General features: G+C 45.7%; 1 protein-coding gene across 1 annotated transcript in view; it reads left to right on the top strand.

The window, feature by feature from the left end:
* CSK (C-terminal Src kinase) overlaps positions 1 to 26,534 on the top strand; it is a 47,404-nt gene that overhangs the window by 7,552 nt on the left and 13,318 nt on the right. The window contains exons 2-3 of the mRNA XM_070953913.1: positions 19,684 to 19,761; positions 22,074 to 22,187. Coding sequence (XP_070810014.1) covers positions 19,747 to 19,761; positions 22,074 to 22,187 — 129 coding nt within the window. The 5' untranslated portion in view covers positions 19,684 to 19,746. The remainder of the gene's footprint in view (positions 1 to 19,683; positions 19,762 to 22,073; positions 22,188 to 26,534) is intronic.

Genomic DNA, 26,534 nt, shown 5'->3' with positions numbered 1-26,534 from the left:
TAAATGAACCCTAAGCCTTTCGTTGACTTTTTCTCTACCTTGGCTTCTTTCGGCCATGTTGGCTGTGGAATTCTGGGAGTTGAAGTCCACCCATCTGAAAGTAAGCCGAGATTGAGAAATATTGTTTTAATCTCACCTGTCGGAGCTCCTCTGATGTTCTTATTTGGCAAATGTGAATCGTAACACAGGAAGCTTAATTTAAACCGTTTTCCCAAGAGGTAGTAGGTGGTTTGGTCTTTTATAGCAGAAAAAAACCTTCCCCCAGCAACAAGGGAATTGGTGAGCTCTAAAAAGGCTAACTTGATGATTTAATTTATTTCTTCAAAATGTCCCCATGCCACCCACTTGCTCAGCGGCTCCTGGAGGCTCACAAAATACAATTCAAAGAAAAGTACTATTGAAGCCATTAGTAATTCGTCAGTGATTACTTTTAAAACAATTAAAAACACTTAATAAAGGTCTTAATAAAGAAATACCTTTTGGAAGTCTCCTCCAGTGGTAAGAAGGGAGCTGATTTAATCCCAACAGCAGTTCATCCCATAATTTGGAGGCCGGATTTTATTCATTTGGCTCGTTTCTCTACCACAAAGCAGAATAACAGAGAAAGCCTGACGGCCACCATGGAGCTCCACATTTCTGTTGCTAAGCGAGACAGTTGTCCAGTGAGGTTTTGCTCCATTTTATGACTTTCCTGGCCGCCGTTGTTAAGTGAATCCTGCAGTGGTTAAGTCCGTAACACCGTTGTTAAGTGAATCCCTGCGGTGGTTAAGTCCGTAAAACTATTGTTAAGTGAATCCTGCAGTGGTTAAGTCCGTAACACCGTTGTTAAGTGAATCCCTGCGGTGGTTAAGTCCGTAAAACTATTGTTAAGTGAATCCTGCAGTGGTTAAGTCCGTAACACCGTTGTTAAGTGAATCCCTGGGGTGGTTAAGTCCGTAAAACTGTTGTTAAGTGAATCCCTGCGGTGGTTAAGTCCGTAACACCGTTGTTAAGTGAATCCCTGGGGTGGTTAAGTCCGTAAAACTGTTGTTAAGTGAATCCCTGCGGTGGTTAAGTCCGTAAAACTGTTGTTAAGTGAATCCCTGCGGTGGTTAAGTCCGTAACACCGTTGTTAAGTGAATCGGGCTTCCCTCCCCCCTTGACTTTGCTTGTCAGAAGGTCGCAAAAAGGGGAAATTGCGTGACTCCGGGACGCTGCGACCGTCGTAAATTGGAGACACATGCTAAGTGTCTGAATCTTGATCCCGTGACCACGTGGGGATTGCTTCGACGGCCTTAAGGGTGAAAAACGGTCCTATGTCAGTGCCGTTGCAACCAGAGGTGGCTGTCACACAATGTAACAACCGGTTCGCCCAGCAACAAAATGTGAGCGCATGTGCATGCCATCCGTGCATGCGTGCAGCCTTCCATGCATGCACGCAGCTCCAAAATCATAGCGATATAGGACAAAATAGCGCCGGGGTATGTGTGAGTGAATGGGTGGGTGCACCCGCTGGTCGGAACTACCGGTTCGCCCAAACCGGTCCGAACCGGAAGCAGCTCAACTGTTTTTCAGTGCCGTCGCAACTTCGGTCACTCAATGAACTGTTACTAAGTCGAGGATTACCCATACCTGTAATTACTCCCTCTGGGGCAGGGGTCAGCAACCTGCGGCTCTGGAGCCGTATGTGGCTCTTTCACCTCTGTGCTGTGGCTCCCTGTCTACTCAAAATATGCGTCACAACCGCCAATGTGCGACACCCGCCGGCATGCGATTTATTGAGCTTTTCAACCCCCGGTAGGCCAACCATGGATAAATCCAAGAAAAGAAAAGTTTCAGAAGAAAACAGAACGTTTAATTCAACTACATATTCTAGTTTTGTGGGTGCTCAAGAAATAGTCAGGCACGGGAAGGGTTTTGTGGCTCCCGGTGTTTTCTTTTCTGTGGGAAACGGGTCCAAATGGCTCTTTGAGTGTTTAAGGTTGCAGACCCCTGCTCTGGGGTCTCCAAATAAGATTGAGTAAGGGGTCACAGAGAATTCCCACCCCACCCCACCCCACTTGGGACCTTGGTCTCCAACATTGCTCCTTAGCTTCTTGTGTTCAGAGGGAAACTGAAATTTGTCAGTAGAAAGTCTGACTTTCCCTGGGACAGTGTCTGTTGAAGTCCAGAGTCCAGCATGATCACATGTGGCTTTTAGAAGACCAGCTCCAGAGCAGAAGTAAGAATGATCTAAATGTGACTCCTAAAAAGAGGAACTCGACCTACCCTAAGGAAATACCGGTAGGAGCTGGTGGTTCAGAACAAGGAAAGAAAGTTTGATTGTTCTTTGACACCGGCCTGTAATAATCTGTAGATATTGGGGGCTGCGGGAACCCCACTGCTTCAGAATCCATGCCTTTCGGGTAGGAAGGAAGCATTTAAATGAAGCCGTCAGAGAAACTTTAAATTGAATTTTTATTGATAGATAGATAGATAGATAGATAGATAGATAGATGATAGAGATATAGATAATAGAGATATAGAGAGATAGATGGTAGATAGATGGTAGAAATAGAGATGATAGATGGATAGATAGATGGATAGATAGAAAGATAGATAATGATAGAGATAGAGAGATAGAGATGATGGATGGATAGCTAGATGATAAGATAGATGATATAGATGATTGATAGATAGATAGATAGAAGATAGATAGAGATATAGAGAGATAGATGGATAGATGGATAGATAGAAAGATAGATAATGATAGATAGAGAGAGATAGAGATGATGGATGGATAGATGATAAGATAGATGATATAGATGACAGGTAGGTAGGTAGGTAGGTAGGTAGATGATATAGAGAGAGAGATGATAAAGAGATGGATAGATAGATAGATAGAAAGATAGATAATGATAGATATAGAGTAACAGATGATGGATAGATGGCTGGATGGATAGCTAAATAGCTAGCTAGCTAGCTAGAGATAGGTAGGTAGGTAGATCGATATATAGCCAGATTCACTTAGCAACCGTGTTACTAACTTAACAACTTCAGTGATTCACTTAACAACTGTGACAAGAGAGGTCATAAAAAGTCCTAAACTCATTTCACAAATGCCTTACTTAACAGAAATTTTGAGCTCAGTTGCATTCATAAGTCGAGGCCTACCTGTGTATGCATGCATGCGTGTATTCGTGTGTGTGTGTGTGTGTGCGTGTGTGTGTGTATATATATATATATATGCATTTCTATCTATCTACTGTGTTTCCCTGAAAATAAGACCCTGTCTTAAATTTTTTTGAACTCTGCTTGGCCTTATTTTCGGGGAGGTCTTATTATTTTGGGGCGAGTGGAGCAAGACAGAGCTCCTCTTGCCGTCTTACCTGATTTCCAGCTCTGTCTCTCTAACCCTAACCAGAGGAAATGGCAGGGACTAGCTGCATATGCGTTTAAATATTTTTGGGAAGGACTTATTTTCGAGGGGGGCTTATTTTAGCGTATGAGCTTAAAACCCCGATTGGGCTTATTATCCGGGGAGGTCTTATTTTTGGGGAAACAGGGTATCTATCTACATATATATGCATATCTATACACACACACACACACACATATATAGTGTCTGAATTTTGATCACACGATCGTGGGGAGACTGCAAAGGTCGTAACTTGTGAAAGAACAGTCCTAAATCACATTTCTCAGTGTCATTGTAACTTTGGTCACTAAACGGGCTGTTGTAAATTGAGGATTATCTCTCCGTGTGTGTGTGTGTGTGTTGTGTGTGTGAATTCTGGGAGTTGAAGTCCACCTATCTTAAAAGCTGCTAAGTATTGAGGAATAGGGATCTAGAACAGGGGTCTCCAACCTTGGCAACTTTTAAGACTCGTGGACTTCAACTCCCAGAAAGCTTTTCTGGCTGAGGAACTCTGGGAGTTGAAGTCCACAAGTCTTAAATCAAGTTGCCAAGGTTGGAGACCCCCTGATCGAGAAAGTCTTTTTTTTCCCTAGCATGGGTGGTAAGCAGAGCCGTTGCAAAAAAAATATGGAACTGGACAATCCAAGTGGGTTTAAGACTTGAATGAGCCTTGATAGTACAGGGGTTTAGTGCACCCTGTTATTAACACAGCTGCCTGCAATTTCTGCTGGTTCGAATCTCTCCAAGGCTCAAGGTTGACTCAGCCTTCCATCCTTTCTAAGGTAGGTGAAATGAGGACCCAGTTTGTGGGGGCAATAAGCTGACTTTGTATAAAATATACAAAAGGATGAAGGCTATTGCTTAACGCATTGTAAGCCGCCCTGAGTCTCCGGAGAAGGGCGGCATATAAATCAAATTAAAAAAAAAAAAAAAAAAGACCCCGTCCCGTTTTTTAATCATGCTTTGGCACATCGAAAACTATTGAAACTGGATGTTTTGAGTTCTGCTTTGTTGTCGCTGCTCCCATTGGTGATCCGTGCAGAGAGAATGAAGAAATTCTTGCTGGATTCTTAGAATGTTTCCCTAGATCTTCCTTAAGGGCTCGTCTTCTCTTGTGGGTCTCAAACTCTCTTTTCTCTTTGTGGCCGATCTTTTGTGGCAGTGTGGAGGGCAGAAATTCCTTTAGGAAAAACGGATTAAAAAAAAGGAAGCCCAAACTAGAAAGCCGCAGTTGAAAAGATGGAGGAATTCTAAACTGATTTTGAACTTGATAACAGCAGCAAGATTGTTGATAGCACAACATTGGAAGAAGGATTTTTTGCCTACTATTGATGACTGGATATTGAAAGTAACTAATTTAGCTGAAATGGCTAAAATTTCAGCATATTTGAAGGATCACACACAAGAAAGGTATATACAGGACTGGAGAAGATGGATTGATTATATTCAAAATAAGTATCAGACTAAAAAATATCAAATAGCTTATGAATGATTTTTTTAACTGTATAAGCACTATATAAGTGATATTAGAAGTATTATGTCTAAGAAGTAGGATTTTATCTATGGGGGGTTAAGAATTTTTTTTAGGGGGTGTTAGTTTAATGATTGGTTAAGCAATTTAGTTTATTGTTAAAAGTTAATAGAAATACCTTGTGTTCTGCTCTGGGAAGTCGGGGAGGGGGGGGGTTGGGTGGGAGGGTTGTGGGGAAATTGTGTTTGTTTTAAAACTTTTTCAATAAAAAAAAAAAAAGAAAAGATGGAGGAATTCAGAGGACAGATTAAATTTCAAGACGGTGGAATTCAACCCAGATTGGATTACAGACGGTGGAATTCGGAGGAAAATTGAGATTGCAAATGGCAGAATTCGGAGAACAGATTCGATCGCAGATTCGGGAATTCGGAAAGATAAGATTCGATGGTAGGTGGCTAGAATTCCCGACGACAGATAAGGTAACAGGCGGTTAGATGAATTCAGATGGCAGATTACCGAGGACTCAATTCATGTGACTAGATTAGATTGCAGACGGCGGCATTTAGAGGAAGTTTAGATTGCAGATGGCGGAATTCAGAGAACTGATTCGATCGCCGTTTCTGGAGTTCGGAAAGTAAGATTTCGATGGTAGGTGGCTAGAATTCCCGGCGTCTGAATTCAGATGGCAGATTAGGCCGAATTCACGTGACGGCTTAGATTCCAGATGGCGGAAATTAGAGGGAGATTTTATTACAGATGGTTGAAAGGTCGTAAAATCCGGCAAAACCCACTTAACAATTTTGGGCTCAATTATAGTTATAAATTGAGCTCTACCTGTATAGCCAGAACTACAATTTGCAAGAACTTTACTCTCTGCCTTCCCTCCCCCAAGCTTGTTCAGTTTGGCATCGATTTCATTCAGATGAACAGACTTGGAAGGTCTCTGGAGGTCTTCTAGACTGACCCCTGCTCAAGCAGGAGACCCTAGACCATTTCAGACAAGTGGCTGTCCAGTCTCTTCTTAAAAACCTCCCGTGATGGAACGGCCACAACTTCTGGTGGCAAGCTGTTCCACGGGTTAATTGTCCTCACTGTTAGGAAGTTTCTCCTTCGTTCCAGGTTGCTTCTCTCCTTGGTTAGTTTCCATCCGTTGCTTCTTGTCCTGCCTTCGGGGGCTTTGGAGTATAGGTGGACCCCCCCTCTTCTATGGGGCAGCCTCTCCCAATATTGGAAGACCGCTATCCCGTCTCCCCTTGTCATTAAATTTTAGACATTCCCGCAACCGTTCTTCCTCTATTTTAGCCTCCAGCCCCTTTAATCACCCTCGCTGCTCTTCTCTGCGCTTCGCAGCGTTGAAACTGCAATGCACCTCTTGCAACACAAGATCTTTGTAAATGTGTCACGGATGCTGAATCCGGGATCCCCTGGGCTGAGATTCCTGGCGGATCTTCACGCAGCTCCCACTTTCCTTGCAGCAAACGGCAGGCGGCTCTGGCTTCCTGCAGATCTCCCTCTCTCTCTGCTTCTCCCCCTCCTACCCCCCCACCCCCATTTTTCTCTAAGAACCGCAGGAGGAGACCGTGAATGCAGGTTCTCCGGCTGTGTGGGTGATGGTGGGGCGCTCGCCGATGCGTTCGGTCTCTCCCGGTTACGTAAGCAAGATGCATTTTAGCCTCTGTTCCAGTCTTGTAAGTCCGGCGTTTTATCATCGTCTCTTTTTTTTTATTATTATTAAAAATCTATCTATCTATCTATATTAATCTCTCTTGTGTTCGGTTGAACTGGTGAGGCTGGGCCTCAAAGCCCAGAGCTTGAACCCCCCCCGCTTCCCCCCCCCCCCGCAGAGATCAATGCTTGGATCTGAAATCTAGTCCTTAACCGACTTATGGAGGAGATTCACTTGGCCTCTCATTTCTCTCTCTCTCTCTCTCTCTCTCTCTCTCTCTCTCTCTCTCTCTCTCTCTCTCTCTCTCTCTCTCTCTCTCTCTTTCTCTCCCTTTCCATCTCTTTATCTATCTATCCCCCCCTCTCTATCTATCTATCTATCTATCTATCTATCTATCTATCTATACCTTTCTCTTTCTTTTTCTTTTTCTCTTCTTCCTTTTTTCTGTCTTACTTTCTCTCTCTCTTTCTCTCTAGCTCCCTCCTTCCCTCCCTTCTTTTCCATCTCTCTATCTCTCTACCTACCTATCTTTCTCTTTTCTTTCTTACTTTGTCTCCCTCTCCCCTCCCTTTCCATCACTTTATCTATCTACCTCTACCCATCCATGTCTATAATCTATCTATCTATCTATCTATCTATCTATCTATCTATCTATCTATTTATCTATCTATCTATCTATCTATCTATCTATCTATCTATCTATCTATCTACCTACCTATCCTCTCTCTATCTATATACACCTTTCTCTTTCTTGTTCTCTTCCTTTCTTTTTCTCTTACTTTCTCTCTCTCTCCCCTCCCCCTCCCTTTCCATCTTTTTATCTATCTATCTCTACCCATCATGTCTATAATCTATCTCTATCTATCTATCTATCTATCTATCTATCTATCTATCTATCTATCTATCTATCCTCTCTCTCTCTCTCTATATATATATATATACCTTCCTCTTTCTTTTTCTCTCTTACTTTCTCTCTCTCCCCCCTCCCTTTCCATCTTTTTATCTATCTATCTCTACCCATCCATGTCTATAATCTATCTATCATCTATCATATCTATCTATCTATCTATCTATCTATCTATCTATCTATCTATCTATCATCTATCTATCTATCTCTATATCTACCTTTTTTTCCCTCTTCCTCTTTCTTTTTTTCTCTCTTTCTTTCTCTCTTTCTCTCTCATGCCCTTTGCTTTTGGGGCTGGCATCTGTTGGGGATGGGGGAGAAACACAGAAATATCGATGCCTGATAATCAGGCATCTGCTGAAATCTTGAACAAACCTTGTTTGTTCTCGATTTTGTCTTGTGCGGGACGAGCTCCGGTTTGCAGTAGAGGCATATGTGGTGGTGGGGGGGGGAGGACTTGGCATGGGGAGGGTGGCCCGGAAGGGGAGGGGGGGAGAGGTAGGGAGGTAGGTAGGCAGGCAAGGGTCCTCACCAGGCCAGTCTTTTTCGGCTTTGCACAGTCTCAGAAGCAACGGCAGGTCGAGGCTGGGCGCATGGGACTGGTTGATCCCAGGAACCGAGAAACTCCGCCGTAGAACTGAGACATGGAAGCAGAAAATGCAAGGTTCGGTTTGAAGCATTGAGCTCTTATTTTGTTTTTTTTTCTTCTTCTTCTTTGAAATCCTTGCCTTGAGGGACAGTGTTGTTACTGACAATTCTGCCTTCGCATTTGGAAGGAGGCCTGGCTTTTGAAGCTCCTGCGTTTCACTTCCCTGGTGTTTTTTTTTTATTCTTTTTCTTGGGCTGAGGCTAAAATTAATGATCATGCATGTGTCTGTAAGATGGGAACACTTAGGCTTTTCTGGAACAATTTCTTTCTCCTTTGCGAGCACCCACCAGCCGGATCCATTAGCTGTCTGGCAAGAGAGAGACTCTCTGTACCCAGCTGTAGCTTAACCATGATGATGATGATGATTTTTGAAAGCCTTCACAATGAATTCACAGGGTAGACTTAAGGCCAAACAAAACTCAAGTTGGCTTACGAGAAGAGGGGTCATCCCGTGGACTGACGTATTTTTTGTTCGTTTCTTTCTTTCCTGCTTGTTTTTATTTTTATCGATAACTCAAGGCGGCAGACACCTCTTATACTCCTCCCTCCTCCTATTTCCCTCCCCCCCCAAACAACAACCCTGTGAGGTAGGCAGGGCTGAGAGACAGACGGACTGGCCCAAAGTCACCCAGCTGGCTTTCAGGCCTAAGGCGGGACTAGAACTCACCATTTCCTGGTGATTGGCCCAAAATCACCCAGCTGGTTTTTCATGTCTAATGTGGAACTAGAATTCCCTTCTCCTGGTGATTGGCCCAAAGTCACCCAGCCAGCTTTCATGCCTAAGGCAGGACTAGAATTCACCATCTCCTGGTGATTGGCCCAAAGTCACCCAGCCGGTTTTTCATGTCTAATGTGGAACTAGAATTCCCTTCTCATGGTGATTGGCCCAAAGTCACCCAGCCAGCTTTCATGCTTAAGGCAGGACTAGAACTCACCATTTCCTAGTGATTGGCCCAAAGTCACCCAGTCAGTTTTTCATGTCTAATGTGGAACTAGAATTCCCTTCTCCTGGTGATTGGCCCAAAGTCACCCAGCCGGTTTTTCATGTCTAATGTGGAACTAGAATTCCCTTCTGGTGATTGGTCCAAAATTTCCCAGCCAGCTTTCATGCCTAAGGCAGGATTAGCACAAATATAACAATGATTTAAGCAGAACAATTTTAATTTGTATTTTTTGATCTGTGGCAATGAAAGCAGGAGGCATCCATTTTTCCACCCTAAAAAACCCCCTACCCCACTCACACATGATTGCATCTGACCCAATTTGTGTGTTGTGTCCCCCTGAATCAACACAGCCAAGGATTTCAGGTGGGGAAAAAAAATCCTTCTGCTTCAAATACCAAATCTTTCCCCCCTGTGCCATCGCTCTGCTAAACAGCTAATTCCCACAACACTGTCAAACTACCTAGTAGTTATTCTTCTTATCTTTCCTATTTCTCATTACCTATTTCCTTATCTTCTTACGACTATAACTTTGTTCCTTGTACCTTACGAATTTACGTCAATTGCTATTCTCGTATGATTTGCATGGATTGCTTATTTAGTATCCTATGACTATCGCTGTCAGGGTTTCCGACGGGTGCCCTAATTAATTAAATTAATTAAATTAACGCTTTGCGAGTTGACGATCGCTTAAATGTCGTATCTTATAATTGACGATGCATTGCATTTTTTACGACGATCGCGATTGATTATCGCTCGTTGCTGGTATGTACACTGAGAGCTTACGCACCGGAGACCAATTCCTTCAGTGTCCAATCACACTTTGGCCAATGAAGAGTTTTGCTTCTGTTCTATTTTCTGCAGTTGCATTTCCTTGCTAAAATGGAATTGCAGCTCCCAACGCCAGGGAAGGGACATGCAAAAGAGGGATTTATTCTGCACTGGCAAATGGTTGGGGCCTTTCGGTGCAGCTGCTGTGTTTGCATTTCCAGCTCTTGGGGCGAGGCTTGTAACCACATTCAAAAGTGTGGTGGAAAACACAGAGCCGGATGCTCTTTGATCCTCTCGACAACAGTTTGCTTCTTTTCTTGAAAAAAGAAAAACCCTTCCTAGCTGAAAAATCAAGTTTTGCAAACCTGCAACTCTCTCTCTCTCTCTCTCTCTCTCTCTCTCTCTCTCTCTCTCTCTCTCTCTCCCTCCCTCCCTCCCTCCCTTTCTCTTTCTTTCTCTCTCCCTCCCTCCCTCCCTTTCTCTTTCTTTCTCTCTCTCTCTCTCCCTCCCTCCCTTTCTCTTTCTTTCTCTCTCTCTCTCTCACTCCCTCCCTTTTTCTTTCTCTCTCCCTCCCTCCCTCCCTTTCTCTTTCTTTCTCTCTCCCTCTCTCTCTCTCTCTCTCTCTCTCCCTCCCTCCCTCCCTCCCTTTCTCTTTCTTTCTCTCTCTCTCTCACTCCCTCCCTTTTTCTTTCTCCCTCCCTCCCTCCCTCCCTTTCTCTTTCTTTCTCTCTCTCTCCCTCCCTCCCTTTCTCTTTCTTTCTCTCTCTCTCCCTCCCTCCCTCTCTCTCTCACTCTCTCTCTCTCAGCAATGGATGGAAACTAATCAAGGAGAGAAGCAACCTGGAACATTCTCTCTGGGGAGAGAATGGGGATTTTGCAATATCCAGGAGTGGGGATGGAATGGGGATTTTGCAGCAGCCTTCCCCTGGAGTGGGGATGGAATGGGGATTTTGTAGTAGCCTTCCCCTGGAGTGGGGACGGAATGGAGATTTTGCTATATCCTTCCCCCAGGAGTGGGGCGGGAATGGGGATTTTGCAATATCCTTCCCCCAGGAGTGGGGATGGAATGGGGATTTTGCAGCAGCCTTCCCCTGGAGTGGGGATGGAATGGGGATTTTGCAGTAGCCTTCCCCTGGAGTGGGGAGGGAATGGAGATTTTGCTATATCCTTCCCCCCAGGAGTGGGGCGGGAATGGGGATTTTGCAATATCCTTCCCTTACTACACCCACCAAGCCACGCCCACAGAACCGGTAGTAAAAAAAAAAATTGGATTTCACCACTGGTCTCCCGCTGGAGCAGGGGGTTGGACTAGAAGACCTCCAGGGTCCCTTCCAGAGTGATTGTTTGAGAAGGAATGGGATGTCCTGGTCTCCTCAACCAAAGAATTCTGCCCAGCCATTTCCCCCCCCTGCCCCCACTCCTGCCCCATTTCTGCCCCCCATCTCTCCATCCCGATCCAAAGCCCAACCCGATTTTCCTCCACGTAATCCTTAGAAGGGTTTGAATGCCTGAGCAGCGAGAAGAGTTTGAATGAAAGTCTATTTTCTTGGCTTGGAGAGTGAATGCCAAGCGTGGGAAACGGAGGGTTTTGCTGAAGTACTTTGAGGTGTAAAGTTCGGGGCACGCGCAGCCGGGCGGAAGGGCCTCGGCTGTGCACCGGTGGGCGTGAGGCGGCCGCTGAACTTGTGTGCTTCTCTGTGTGAGCCGCCTGGCCGAGCGGAGAGTGGGTGAGGGCTTTCATCCAGAGCCCTATTAGCCCCTCGGGAGCCCCTCGTCTCTGCGGAGCTGCGTGGGTGCAGAGCTTGGCACTGGCGGAATGGCAAGAGGCAATTTGGAGCTGAATCCCGAAGGGTGGTTGGGCTCTTTCGGAAAAAGGCTCCTTGGGGGCTCAGATTGGGCCTGCGGGGAAAATGCGCTTGAGAGTTTGGGTGTATCCTGGATATGGTCCAGCTCCTTCCCTTCCCTCCCTCCCTTCCCCCTTTCTTCCTCCATTCCTTCCTCCTTCCCTCCCTCTTCCTTTCTTCCTCCTTTCCTAGCCTGTCTCCTTTGTCCTCTGTCTCCTTCCTTCCATCCTTCCTTCCTATCTTCCTCCTTTACTAGCCTCTCTTTGATCTCTGTCTTCTTTCTTTCTTTCTTTCTTTCTTTCTTTCTTTCTTTCTTTCTTTCTTTCTTTCTTTCTTTTTTCTTTCTTTCCTTCCTTCCTTCCTTCCCTCCCTCCTTCCTTCCTATTTTCCTCCTTTCCTTCCTCTTCCTTTTTTCCTACTTCCCTAGCCTCTCTTTGATCTCTGTCTTCTTTCTTTCTTTCTTTTTTCTTTCCTTCCTTCCTTCCCTCCCTCCTTCCTTCCTTCCTATTTTCCTATTTTCCTCCTTTCCTCCCTCTTCCTTTTTTCCTACTTCCCTAGCCTCTCTTTGATCTCTGTCTTCTTTCTTTTTTCTTTCTTTCTTTCTTTCTTTCTTTCTTTCTTTCTTTCTTTCTTTCTTTCTTTCTTTCTTTCTTTCTTTCTTTTTTCTTTCCTTCCTTCCGTCCCTCCCTCCTCCCTTCCTTCCTATTTTCTTCCTTTCCTCCCTCTTCCTTTCTTCCTACTTTCCTAGCCTCTCTTTGATCTCTGTCTTCTTTCCTTCCTTCCTTCCTTCCTTCCTTCCTTCCTTCCTTCCTTCCTTCTTTCCTCCCTCCCTCCCTCCCTCCCTGCCTCTTTCCCTCCCTCTTTCTTTCTTCCTACTCTCCTTGCCTCTCCTTTGTTCTCTGTCTCCTTCCTTCCTTCCTTCCTTCCTTCCTTCCTTCCTTCCTTCCTTCCTTCCTTCCTTCCTTCCCTCCCTCCCTCCCTCCCTCCTTCTCTCCCTCCCTCCCTCCCTCCAAAATATACCAATTATTAGTTCTAAATTTGTAGCTAAACCAGGCATATTTGTTTGTTCATTTTCTTGCCTGCTGCTACCTTCTCAGTCCTGTATTGCTACCTTATCAATGCATTATTTTTCCTTCGGTCTTTTCACTCTGCTCGGTCAGGAAACCTCAGTCTGTGTGGCTGCCAGTCTGCGTTATAAATGAGCAAAGGCCTTTAGGGTCAGCTCCAGAGCCGTTCTTCTACCATCCCACCTCCCTCAAAATTAGGATCAGAACCAGAGGAAGGTTCTTCTGTTCTGTGTTGATGGTTTCTCTTTTATGACTGTGGTGCAAAAGGTCCAGGACGAAGTAGGTAGGTGGCAAGGATTCAGGGCAATGCAACAGATGAGCATTAAAATATTAATTTGCTTAACGATTTAATGTCGGCTCCGCTCTCTCCTGGGCTTTTGGGTGAGTCATTGTTTCTCCAACTGCTTCCACCTGGCAGGCAGATTCAGAAAGTGGAAATGCCACGGTGCTGTGCCGAGAATGCTGGGGAATGGCTGCCCAAAGCATCTGGAGCAGAGGGGGATTCTGGGAGCTGAAGTCCACACGCCTTAAAAGTTGCTAAGGTTATATGGTATGGGAGGAATGGTGCGAATGGTGAGAGGAGAGGTTCAAAGGGGGAGGAAAGAGTAAATGAGGACGATGTAGGAGTTGAAAAGTAGTAACAAACAAGCGGAAATGAAACGGACGACCAGTAGAATGTATGATTGAAATTGAGTACATTGTTATCTTTATATAAATCAATATTAGAATCGTATGTATAAATGGTAAGTGGAAGTAAGGGAGAAAAATGGATATGTAAAAAAATGGTGCGAGAATGTTGAAAAGAAGAAAATTGTAAAATTTTCTTTTTTTCGTTATCAAAAAAACAACAACCCCTGTTTAATAAAAATTATTTAAAAAAAAGAGTTGCTAAGGTTGAGTAACACTGATCTGGAAGGATGTTGCTTGACGAGAGAGACCCATAATACGAGAGCATAGTCTACCCCCAGAGGTGGTATTCAGCCGGTTCGTATCGGTTCGAGCGAATCTGTAGCGGCGACTGCTGGTGGCCACTTCCCCTGTCCCCGCCCCGGTGTAACGCAATCCTATTTAGCCATGTTTTTGGGGCCGGACACACGCATGGAAGGTGTGAAGCGGGTGGGGCAAACCGGTAGTGAGAATTTGTCAAACCCACTGGCGGTCTCCCCTCATGGAAAGGCACTTCCATACGACCTTTTTCGGAGAGCGTGGCGTTCAGACCTTCTTTTCCTTGTCTTGAGGTCTAGAAGCATGCTTTGCCCATTTCAAATAAAACCCAGTTGCCTGGGTAACAACTAGATCCCAGCACCTTATCAGTCACTATCAAGACTTGGGATTTGAACCGCCGAACTGCCGACCTTTCTGATCGACAAGCTCAGGGTCTTAGCCACTGAGCTACCTAGTCAGGCCGATGAGATTGTGATGGGAATGTCACTCAGAGGTCTCCAACCTTGGCAACTTTGCGACGTGTGGACTTCAACTCCCAGAATTCCTCAGCCAGCATGGTGTCAGATAGATACTAACTAGACTTTAGATTGGCTAAGAGGGCTTTGGGAGGAGGGACGATTGTCTCCAAGGGAGCCAATGAAAGCTCTGCCCCCAACACCCCCCATCCCCCCACCCCTGGGCATTTGCTGACATTTCTGCTGAGCTTTGCATGGCCGCCTACGCCTTTTTTTTGCTCCCGAGCTGAGATGGATGACCTCATCCATCTGCAGGGCTCTCTTGACCCAGGAAACAAAGCTGGGCTTTGTTCACGGACCGATGCAGGAGAGAACCTGCAATCCTCACCGAGTGGGCTTGACAAGACGCTGCGGCCTTCCTCTGCTCTTTTAAGATTGGGCTGCAGTATTCCAAACACCCATTAGGTGTCAGCAAAGAGATACCCCTCTCCCCAAAATGCCAGGGTTTCGCTGCCATCGCTGCCATCTAGTGGCAGTTGTGTTACTTACAGCTGATTTATGGCCTGGCAGTTGAGATTTTAATTAATTTATTTATTTTACAATTTTTATAAAGGAAATAATTAGCCATCCTATCGGGCAGGGATGGCTAACCCTTTTGCCATAGCGTGCCAAAAGCGGGGGGAGCACGAGAGGGGGGGTCGTCCGCGTGCGTGCCTACACCCATAATTATATGTGCTCCGCCCCCCCACGCATGCACGCACGACCCCCCTACACTCCCTCCGCTTTTGGCACGTGATGGCACGGTGGGCCCGGTAGGCCTGTTTTTTGCCCTTCCCAAGCTCCAGAGCCTTTCTAGGAGCCTGGGGAGGGCAAAAAACCGCCTTCTCCACTCTCCCTGAGGCCCTCCGGAGGCCAGAAATGGCCCGTTTGCCGACTTCTGGTCCCACCGGGGTGGGGTGGGGAAGGCTGTTTTCAACCTCCTCAGGCTCCTAGAAAGGTTCTGGAGCCTGGGGAGAGGGAAAAATGGGCCTCCCCCCCCCCACTAGGCCCTCCGGAGGCAGGAAACAGCCAGTTTCCCTAGTTCTGGTGGGCCCAGAAGGCCCAAAAATTAGCTGGCCGATGCGCATATGTGCGCCGGGGCTGAGCTCGCGTACCCACCGATATGGCTCCACGTGCCACTTGTGGCACGCATGCCATAGGTTCACCATCACGGCTATAGGGCTTTTTTTAAAAAAAAATGGGACCCCCTATTAAACAGAGTATAAAATGATAATATAAAAATAATGATTATGCAAAACAATCATTTTGAAAAATATAGACACTTCTTATTAAAAACAAAGAGGCAGGTTGAACAACTGCACATCGCCCGTAATAGGGGAATCCTCTCAAGTTGTTTCTTATATTAGAAGGGGCTAATTTCCATTCTACAGGGGCGTTGACAGTTTTTCAAGGAAAATCTCATTTTTTTTCTTCTTCTTCTTCTTCTACTGAGCCAACCGGCCTCTGCATTTATTTTTTTCCATTCAACTTAGTTAAAATATTTATTTTATCACATTTTGTACACTGCTCATCTTACCTAAGTGACTTCGGGAATGTACAGTACAAAGATCAAAAGTGGCATGCACTTCAATAAAAACGAAGATAAGACAGAGTTAAGAACAAAGTGAAAGTATTAAAATGACGGATTAAAAAAAGGGCCTAGGAAGCTGAAATAAAGAGAACTAGACACCTACACAAACATAAATAGTAATTACGGAGCGAGATGCAAATTTTTTTTTTTGTTTGTTTGCTTGGGGTAAATTTCCAAAGATCTTCAATACAGGTTGTCCTTGACCAAAGCTACGACAGACCTCCTTGGAGTTATTTACAATCCGGGTGAACCCCTCGTGGGGTTTGCTTACCAACTGCCATGTTGGCTTAACGATCGTTGCAAACTAAAAGGCATAAAACCAGGCAGGAAGTCATCCCTTGACGACTTGCTTAATGACCAACAGAACTTAACAACCAGAATTCCCGGGTCAATTCTTGTTGTAAGTTGAGGACTACCTAGAGAAATGCAGGTTTTTAAAACCTGGATGGACCCAGGATAATCTCTTGGGAAGTTGGCCAGGTGTAGCCTCAGAATCCAGCGGTGGGATGGGATGGGATGGGATGGATGGATGGGGAGGGAGGGAGATGATGGATGGATGGATGGGGAGGGAGGGAGATATAGATATATAGATGGTGGATGGATGGATGGGGAGGAAGGGAGATATAGACGATGGAAGAATGAATGGGGAGAGAGGGAGATATAGATGATGGATGGATGGATGGATGGATGGATGGATGGATGGGGAGGAAGGGAGATATAGATGATGGATGGATGGATGGATGGATGGATGGATGGGGAGGAAGGGAGATATAGATGGGGAGGAAGATATAGATGATGGATGGATGGATAGATGGATAGATGGATGGATGGGGAGGAAGGGAGATATAGATGATGGATGAATGAATGGGGAGAGAGGGAGATATAGATGATGGATGGATGGATGGATGGATGGGGAGGAAGGGAGATATAGATGGGGAGGAAGATATAGATGATGGATGGATGGATTGATGGATGGATGGGGAGGAAGGGAGATATAGATGATGGATGAATGAATGGGGAGAGAGAGAGATATAGATGATGGATGGATGGATGGATGGGGAGGAAGGGAGATATAGATGATGGATGCATGGATGGATGGATGGATGGGGAGGAAGGGAGATATAGATAATGGACGGATGGATGGATGGATGGGGAGGAAGGGAGATATAGATGATGGATGGATGGATAGATGGATGGGGAGGGAGATATAGATGATGGATGGAGGGATGAATGGAGGGAGATTTAGATGATGGATGGAGGGATGAATGGAGGGAGATTTAGATGATGGATGGATGGATGGGGAGGAAGGGAGATATAGATGATGGATGGATGGATGGATGGGGAGGAAGGGAGATATAGATGATGGATGGATGGATGGATGGATGGGGAGGAAGGGAGATATAGATGATGGATGGAGGGATGAATGGAGGGAGATTTAGATGATGATGGATGGATTGATGGATGGATGGATAGATGGATGGATGGATGGATGGATGGAGAGGGAGGGAGATATAGATGGATGGATGGGGTGGAAGGGAGATATAGATGATGGTTGGATGGATGGAGGCTTTGCCCCACATTGCTACCCAATAGCAAGGGCTTGTGGGCTTATCCCAGGTCTCTCTGCCAACCTGCTTCTGTGTTCAGCCCAGCCAAGCTTTCTGTCGTGAGCCCATCGAAGTCAAAACCTCCAGCTCTCTGGTCTTGTGAATAGCAGCTGCTGGGGCTTCGCTGTGAGATCGGAATTAGGAGTTGCTAAACTTAGCTCCGGCAGAGCAAAAGTTGGGTCTCCGGGGAGCCGTGGGGAAAGCGGGGAGGCCAGCCCACTTCCTGGTGCTGCCGTTGGGGCAGCCAAGGGTTGAGCACAGGAGGGAGGGAGGGAGGGGGGCAAGGCGGCAAGCGTGGCTGATGCCGGTTCCAGCTTTGCCATCGCTCTGGTTCCCAGCCTGGGCAACTGGGTGGACTTCCAACTCCCAGAATTCCTCAGCCCGCAGCCATCGCCATTGGTGATCTTCCCAGCAATTGAAGTCAATGGGAGAAGCAGGATTCATTTAACGTCGCCTTAGGAAAGCTCCTTAACCGCTGCGCCCAACTGGCATGGGGCCTGCTGTGCCCACGGCGGATGTCTCTCTTGAGGAAGAGCGTAGAATCTCCATGTTAAGTTTGATTTAGGAGAACGAGTTTCCATTGATTTAGTCCTGATCGTCTACTCCTTGCCTTAACAGCAATTCGTTTACTACCATCCCAAGTACAACAGCGCTGAAAAACGCGACTTACGACCTTTTTTCGCACTTACGACCGTTGCAGCATCCCCTTGGCTACGTGATCGGAATTCAGACACTTGGTAGCTGGTCCCAAGATCCCCGTGATTCTCTTTTGCGACCTTCTCACCAGCAACGTCCCTGGGGAGAAGCCAAGATTCACTTAACATCCTTGTTACTAACTTAAAACCGCTGCCGTCATTCCCTTAGGCAACTGTGGCCGGCTAGGTTGTAAAATGGGGCGGGGGGCAAAGCTTCGCTTATCCAATGGCTCGCTTAGCAACAGAAACGTTGGGCTCCATGGTGGTCGTAGGTCGAGGACTACTTGAGACTGTCCTCCTGCCCCTTTGCCACGTGGCGAAAGAGAAGCCGTGGACCAAAAAATGGTTTTTCAGCCCTTGAAGTGGTGAAAAATGTTTGCAAAGAGAAATATTTTGCGTATGTATGTATGTATGTATGTATGTATGTATGTATGTATTGCAAGGAGAGGCTTACGAGCAATCCTGGCAGAACATCCATACTGTGGCAGGTTAATTCAATAGCAATCGCTCTCCTTTGTTTTTTGACATCCCCCCCCCCCCCCGATTCCCCACCCCCCCTCCTCCGCCCATCAATGGCACACTAATGGACCTGCCAGGGAATCCATCCATCCGTCATTCTGGATGCTTTCAAGTTAAAACACATAGTTGAAGGATGCTTGGAAACGGTTCTTAAGAAAGGGAGGGAGGGAGGAGGGAAGGAAGGAAGGAAGGAAGGAAGGAAGGAAGGAAGGAGAAAAGACAAAAGGGAGGGAGGGAGGGAAAGGAAAAAAGGAAAGGAAGGAGGGAGCGAGGGGAAAAAGAGGAAGGGAAGGTGGGAAGGAAAGGAAAGGAAGGAAAGAAAGGGAGGGAAAGGAAGGAAGGGAGGAAAGAAAGAAAAAAAAAGGAAGGAGGGAAAGAAAGGGAGGGAATGAAGGAAGGAGGGAAAGAAAGAAAGAGGGAGGAAAGGAAGGAAGGAGGGAAGTTGGGAAGGAAAGAAAAAAGGAAAGAAAGGGAGAGGAAGGAAGGGAGGAAAGAAAGAAAGAAAGAAAAGGAAGGAGAGAAAGAAAGGGAGGGAATGAAGGAAGGAGGGAAAGAAAGAAAGAGGAAGGGAAGGAGGGAAGTTGGGAAGGAAAGAAAAAGAAGGTTGGTTTTATATATATAGTTGGTTTCCTCTTTATATTCAATATGTACTTAGTGAACAGCATACTGTCTGAGTTCATTCGTTTACATAGTAATACTTCTTAAATTCCTAATTTCTACCCCTGTTGTCCAATCATTGACAAAAACCAGTCCCAAGTTCGAAAATTTTCTGTGTCTTCTTTTTCTTTTATCTTCATTTCTGCACAGACTAATTTTTTTTTTTAATTATCTCTTCTTCCGTAGGTGTTTTCTCGCTTTTCCAATGTTGTGCAAATACAATTCTTGCCGCTGTTAAAACATGCAATATCAAATATACATTTCCTTTATCGTATTTTTCTGGTATTATGCCCAACCAAAATAGTTCTGGCTTAAAATCTATATGCTGTCTTAACATTTTTTTTTAACCACTTATGCATTTTTGCCCCCCACCCCCCCCCCCCCTTTTTTTTTTTTTTTTGGCTTTTGGGCATGTCCACCACAGGTGATGGTAGGTGCCTGTTTCTGCAAAACCTGATCTTGAAAAGATTTTTCTCATTTTAGGTCTCATGGTACCAAGTGACGTGTCCTCCTTATGAGAATCAGTCCCCGGAAGCGCCCGAGAAAATGTCAGGAATGCAGGTAAGGAACAAGACAAAGAGGAAAAAAACCCCCTCTATATTTTCTTTTGATTTCAGTTTCACACATTCACACAATTTTGGGTGTGTGAGAGGGGGAGAAAGGATTTTTCCTGGACATTTTTTTTTAAAATTCCCAGTCTTCTGATATCTCAGATTCTCTGGGATCCTTCCTAATGATTGGTTGAAACGTGGTTAGTATATGGGTAGCCCTTGACTTACCCATTTAGTGACGGTTCATTTATTGGCCGTTTGAAGTTACAACGGCATTGAAAAAAAGCGACTTATGACCGTTTCTCACCCTGACGACTGTGGCAGCATCCCTATGTCACGTGATCAAACAAACTTTGCATGCTTGTGTGACTGTTTCACATTTATGACGGTCGTAGTGTCCTGGGGTCACGTGATCTCCTTTTACGACCTTTCTGACGAGCAAAGCCAACGGGGAAGCCAGATTCACTTAACAACCACGTGGCTAACGTAGCAACCGCAGCGCCTCACTTAACCACGGTGGCCAGAAACGGTCGTAAAGCGGAGCAAAACTCCCTTAGCAAATGTCTCGCTTAGCAGCATACATTTGGGGCTCCATTGCGGTCGTAAGTCGAGAATTTCCTCATTTTTCCCCCTCCCCCAAATTTTGGTGCTGGGTTTTCCAGTGGGGTGTTTTTATGGCATTCAGCCCTCAGATAAATGCTTTCTGATTTTTGTAGCTCATTTTGATGCCTGTGTGTTTGTATCTTCAAAGCAGTTTTTACATTGCTGGGGCTGTTCTTCTTTTTTAAAAATTTTTTTGATACGGAAGATGTGCTATTTTAACGAAGGGGGGGAAAAAAAAAGGGAAGGAACTATAGCTCAGTGAAAGATCACATGACTTCCTTGCCAGACAGGTTGGAGTCCCCCGGTTTAAAAATATAGGTAATCAAGTACCAAGTAGCAATCCGTCTCAATTTTGGCGACGGTTTGAAGACGGGTGGACTTCAATTCCCAGAATCCCCCAGGCGAGCATGGCTGACTGAGGAATTCTGGGAGTTTGGAAGTCCGCCCATCTTCCAATTATGGAGCTTGAGAAAATACTGCTACCCAGGTCATCCTCAATTTACAGCCGTAATTAAGCCCCAAATTACAGTCGTAAATCGTGGCAGTCATTAAGCAGGTCGCCCTATGGCCACGCTCGTTTCGATGACTTCTTTTGTCAGCCGGTCATTAAGTGAACCCTTAATACCAAATGGATGGTTTTGCCAAAAAAAAAAAAAAAAACCTCACAGCAAGTCAATGCAGAAAATAAGTCTCAAATTGTGGTCACGTGACAGACAGATGCTCAAAAATCCCTAAATGCCGCCAGGTTGCGAAGCACCCCAAAAATGATCATGTGATCACAAGATGGGGTGGAAACAGGTGACTGTCAGAACTTCAAATCCGGATCCTAAGTCCGGATCCTGGAGAGATCCGTCGTGAATTCGAACGGTTGCTAAGCCAACGATCGTAAATTGAGGACTTCCTGGCTAGAAAGAGCTTCATTTTAAAAAAATTTTTAAAAAAGTTTTTTATTTTGAAAACATTAAAAACAAGACACAAACACACAACATTTATATACATGTCACTTTTCCCTACAGCTACTTCGAAGTGATCCTTTCTTACTATTTACATCTGTTCACACCTATTTTAACTTTGATCTTATTCAACAATTTATTTTCCATCATTCTTTCTTTCGTCTAGATTGTACTTAATATCTTCGACATTTTTTTCTCCCCTCTCTCCTTTATTCCTCTTTCTCATTTTTCCTATTCTCCAACCATTCATACCACCTACATACACCACACTTTGTAATATTCTGTATCCTCTTTCTCCTTGAAAGAGCAAATGAATTTTAAATCGGGTGTTTGTAGTTTTTTAACATAAGGGCCAAATTTTATATATATATATATTGATTTTAAATTGTTTTTAATTTTTGGGGTATATGTTTGTTTTAATATGGCTGTACACCGCCCTGAGTCCTTCGGGAGAAGGGCGGTATAGAAATTTAATAATAAACTAAATTAACTTGAGTTTTTTTTGTTAATTTGTCAGTCTCTGCGCACTCTCTAAGATTTTCCTAATTAAATCTTCTTCTGATGGTAAGGTTTCCTTCTTCCAATTTTGCACATAGACTATGCGGGCTGCTGTCAGTATATGTAATATTAAATAATATATTTCCTTAGTATAGTTTTCTATGGAAATCCCCAGTAGAAACTGCTCAGGGGTTTTGTTTTGTTTTTAACGCTTTCTCTTGATGTTGGATCCAAATGTTTAACAATGTCCTTGTTCTTTTTCTGAAAGGCTGTTTGGGCTTCCGGCACAGAATGTATCGCCAAATATAATTTTCACGGCACAGCTGATCAAGATCTCCCCTTCAGCAAAGGAGACGTTCTCACCATCATCTCGGTCACCAAGGTAACCGTCCTCTCTCCGGCGCTGGGCCCAGCCGTGTGCCCACAGGCGTCTGCCGCCAGCCACGGTGACGGACAGACGGATATCGAGGGTGCAACAAGGGTACCGCGAAGGCCCAAACCGGTGCCTGCTCGCTGCCTTCGTGATGCCGAACGTGGCTCATGAGGTCCTGGGGTTTGCACTGGGGAAGGGGGGGGGTGCCACGATGAGACGTGTCGGGTACCTGCCCCCAAAGGGCCAGAGGTGGCTTAGGATGTCATTGGGCCAAAGACATCGCTGTGTCTGTTGTGTGATAAGGTCACGGGGTGTGTAGCTTCATGATGTCATCCTGGTTTTGCTAAAAGGGGCAGTTTGGGCCAATTTACGACGACAAAGTCTGGTCTGTTTGTCTCTCTCTCTTCTCTCTCATCTCTCTCTCTCTCTCTCGCTCTCGCTCTCGCTCTCGCTCTCGCTCTCTCACCACTCTCTTTCATCTATCTTCTCTCCCTCATTTCTCTTCTCTCTCTCTCTCCCTCTTATCACTCTCCTTTCTACCTATCTTCTCTCTCTCATCTATCTTCTCTCTCTATCTTCTCTCATCTATCTTCTCTCTCTTCCTTCTCTTATCACTCTCTCTTTCTCTCTCTTCCCTCTCTCTCATCTATCTTCTCTCTCTATCTTCTCTCATCTATCTTCTCTCTCTATCTTCTCTCATCTATCTTCTCTCTCTTCCCTATCTTCTCTCTCCCCCCCTCTTCCCCTCCCTCCCTCTCTCTCTCATCTCTCTCCTTTCTCTCTCTTCCCTCTCATCTCTCTTCTCTCTCTCTATCACTCTCCTTTCTCTTTCTCTCTCTCTTCCCTCTCTCTCATCTATCTTCTCTCCCCCCTCTCTCTCATCTATCTACTCTCTCTCTCTCTTATCACTCTCCTTTCTCTTTCTCTCTCTCTTCCCTCTCTCTCATCTATCTTCTCTCTCATCCTCTCTCTCTCCCCCTCCCTCCCCCCTCTCTCTCCCATCCATCCATCTATCCATCCATCCATCCAGCATCTCCCTCTCTTTCTATTATCCCAAAGGTGCTTTTATCAAGAAGCAAGTGGACTTCCTGTTTTTTTTTTTTTTCTTTTGAAGATGTTTCGCTTCTCATCCAAGAAGCTTCTTCAGCTCTGACTGGATGGTGGGGAAGGGACGGATTTATACTCCTTGCAGATGATGAGAAGCGAAACGTCTTTGAAGAAAAACCGGAAAATCCAGCTGCCTCTTGAAAACAAGCACCTTTGGGACAACTGTGATCTGCACGCCTGAGAATCTCCATAGATACCTTTCTATTATCTTTCTATCATCTCTTGCCTTGATTATTTTTGCAATAACTCAAAGCGGCAAACAGAAGAGGGGACGGGTGCCGTCCTCCGTCCTCCTCCTATTTTCCCCACAACAACCACTCTATGGGTGGGATCGGCCCGAGGGCTGGAGATTGGCCCAGAGTCACCCAGTTGGCCCAGTGACGACCAAGTCAAGACTTAAAACTCACAAGTCCTTCTATCTTGGTGCTTCAAATCTTAAGCTTTGAAATCATAGGAAGTCTGGTCCAACTCTCTGCCCAGGGTTCAGATCCTCATATCCTTCTAGCCTTCAGAAATTGTGGGAGCTTCATCTCTGGAAGCTTTCAAGAAGAGACTGGACAGTCATCTGTCAGAAATGGAGTAGGGTCTCCTGCTTGGGCGGGGGGTTGGACTAGATGACCTCCAAGGTCCCTTCCAACTCTGTTAATCTGTGTAATCCAATGGATGGCCAGTCTTTTCTTGTCCACCTTCCACGATGGAGCTTCTCGAATTCGGAAGGCGGGCTAGCTCTATTGTTCGACGACGACCCTTTGAGAATCTATATCTATATCTATATCTCTATACATTTAATTAATTAAAATGCTTACGTCACCCTCCACCTGTCGCATCTTCCCAGCCAGTTTCCTCTTCGCCGCGTTGCTCTTCATGCATTTACAATTAAACCGCGATGGCGACAGGAGATATCAAGGAAAGACAAGCTGGCCAGATGCATACCAAATCAGATTTCGCCCCGTACTAATGTATGATAAGCTTTTAATGAGTCATATTATTGAGTTCATCCTGGAGGAAGAGAATGCTCTTAAGCCTTTCGCTGCCTTGCAAATCTTCCTGGATGGGGATTCGGGAGTCTGGCGCAGCTGGGAAATTAACATCTCGAGATGTTCCAGGTGATAATCCTAACTCCAGTTTTTGCCTCTTGAGAAATTGCATCGTGGTTATCACACACGTTGCATGGAGGACTCTCTCAGAGATAAAGCTGGGAAGAAGAGTGTATACCCCAAAATGTCTTGTAGAGGGATGGGTTGGGCCAGAGGACACATGTTCTAGAACAGAGGTCCCCAACCTTTTGGACCTCAGGGACCACTAAATTCATAATGTTAAATCCTGCAGACCATTAATATGATCTGCCTAATGAGTGGCTGGGTGGGCGTGGCTAGGTGGTCATGTGACTGGGTGGGCGTGGCCAACTCAATGTCACTCACGTTGAGAGGCGCCTAACCGGCCTCTACTCGCCCCTCCCCTCCCAGCCACTCCTCTCCTCCCCACCCGGGCTCCTTAGTGCCCCAAAAGGAAGCAGTTGTTGGAGCTAAGCAGCCTCCACGAGAAAGAGTTGGCAAAACAGCTGACTCAGTTCAGATTGGATCTGACCGAGAAGGAGGCTTAGCAGAAGCACCTTACTGAGGACTAGGAGCATAGGCTTTCCAAGCAGAGGGAAGACCTGTGGGAATGCAAAGCCAGGTACCTTTACCTGGAGGCTCAGCGGGCTGAGATGGTCAGCCAGTTCCAGGCCATGATGCAGCCCCTCTGGAACGAGGCCCTCCAGCTCCTTATCACCAGCGTCTCTTCCCTCCAGCCTTCGCCCAAAGCCCCACACCAGGAGGCTGAAGCAGACTCCGAGTTGGAATTTCTGCCCCCCTCCGACCCACACAAAAAGACCCCAAAGGGGGAGACTCTCTGCAGCAACACAAGCGTTCATTGCACGTATCCAGCCCAGGGGCCGTAATTTGAGGACCCCTGATTTAGTGCAATATAAAAAATGCAAATAATTTTTCTGTGGACCACCAAAATTTTCTCCTGGACCACCAGTGGTCCACATATCACCAGTTGGTGACCGCTGGTCTAGAACAGGGGTCTGCAACCTTAAACACTCAAAGAGCCATTTGGACCCGTTTCCCACAGAAAAGAAAACACCGGCACCCCGTGCCTGACTATTTCTTGAGCGGCCACAAAACTAGCATATGTAGTTTTTTTTTTTTAATTTGATTTATATGCCGCCCTTCTCAGGGCGGCTTACAATGCGTTAAGCAATAGCCTTCATTCTTTTGTATATTTTATACAAAGTCAGCTTATTGCCCCCACAAACTGGGTCCTCATTTCACCTACCTTAGAAAGGATGGAAGGCTGAGTCAACCTTGAGCCTTGGAGAGATTCGAACCAGCAGAAATTGCAGGCAGCTGTGTTAATAACAGGGTGCACTAAACCACTGTACTATCAAGGCTCTTGATAGATAGTTGAATTAAATGTTCTGTTTTCTTCTGAAACTTTTTTCTTTTCTTGGATTTATCCATGGTTGGCCTACCGGGGGGTTTGTAAAGCTCAATAAATTGCGTGCCGGTGAGTGTTGCACATTGGCGGTTGTGCAGCGCATATTTTGAGTGACGGAGCCGCAGCAGAGGGGTGAAAGAGCCACATGCGGCTCCAGAGCTGCAGGTTGCTGACCCCTGCCCTAGAAGATCCTCGGCTGGGAAGATCGTAGAAGCCAAAGCCAAGTTGAAACGTGTCTCTCAGTGGCCCCCCTCTCTCTCTCTCTCTCTCTCTCTCTCTCTCTCTCTCTCTCTCTCTCTCTCTCTCTCTCTCTCTCTCTTTCTCCAGAGAGAGGGGAGCAATTTAATTAACCATTAAACATTATCCAGCCTTCCTTTTAAATGTAAGCTACTGGGTCAAATCCAGTTTTATCATCTCTTGTTTGCTAGGAATAACTAAGCAGCCATCAGTTCCTCTGAGGCCCGGGATTGAGAAAATACTCATGTTGGCTAAGGAATTCTGGGAGCTGGAGTCCAGCTCTTTGAAAACTAACAAGGTTGAGAAATGCTGCGGTAGAGACTAGTTTGCAGGTAGTTTAGAGACTAGTTTAACAGGGAGGCAGGGAGGATATGATAAAATGGCACATTGAAAGCAACCATACTGGGGTTCTGCTTTGATTTGGGCTTTGGCCTCCTTCCTTGCTGGACAAGGATCATCATCTCATCACCACCCTCCCTCCCTTCCTTCCTTCCTTCCTTCCTTCCTTCCTTCCTTCCTTCCTTCCTT

The sequence above is a fragment of the Pituophis catenifer genome, unplaced genomic scaffold (genome assembly GCF_029215685.1).
Source record: "Pituophis catenifer annectens isolate HBS135680 unplaced genomic scaffold, rPitCat1.0.hap2 SCAF_14, whole genome shotgun sequence".
Taxonomy (NCBI): domain Eukaryota; kingdom Metazoa; phylum Chordata; class Lepidosauria; order Squamata; family Colubridae; genus Pituophis; species Pituophis catenifer.
Note: the sequence above shows the minus strand (reverse complement) of the source record. Positions and strands in the feature narration are given on the sequence as shown.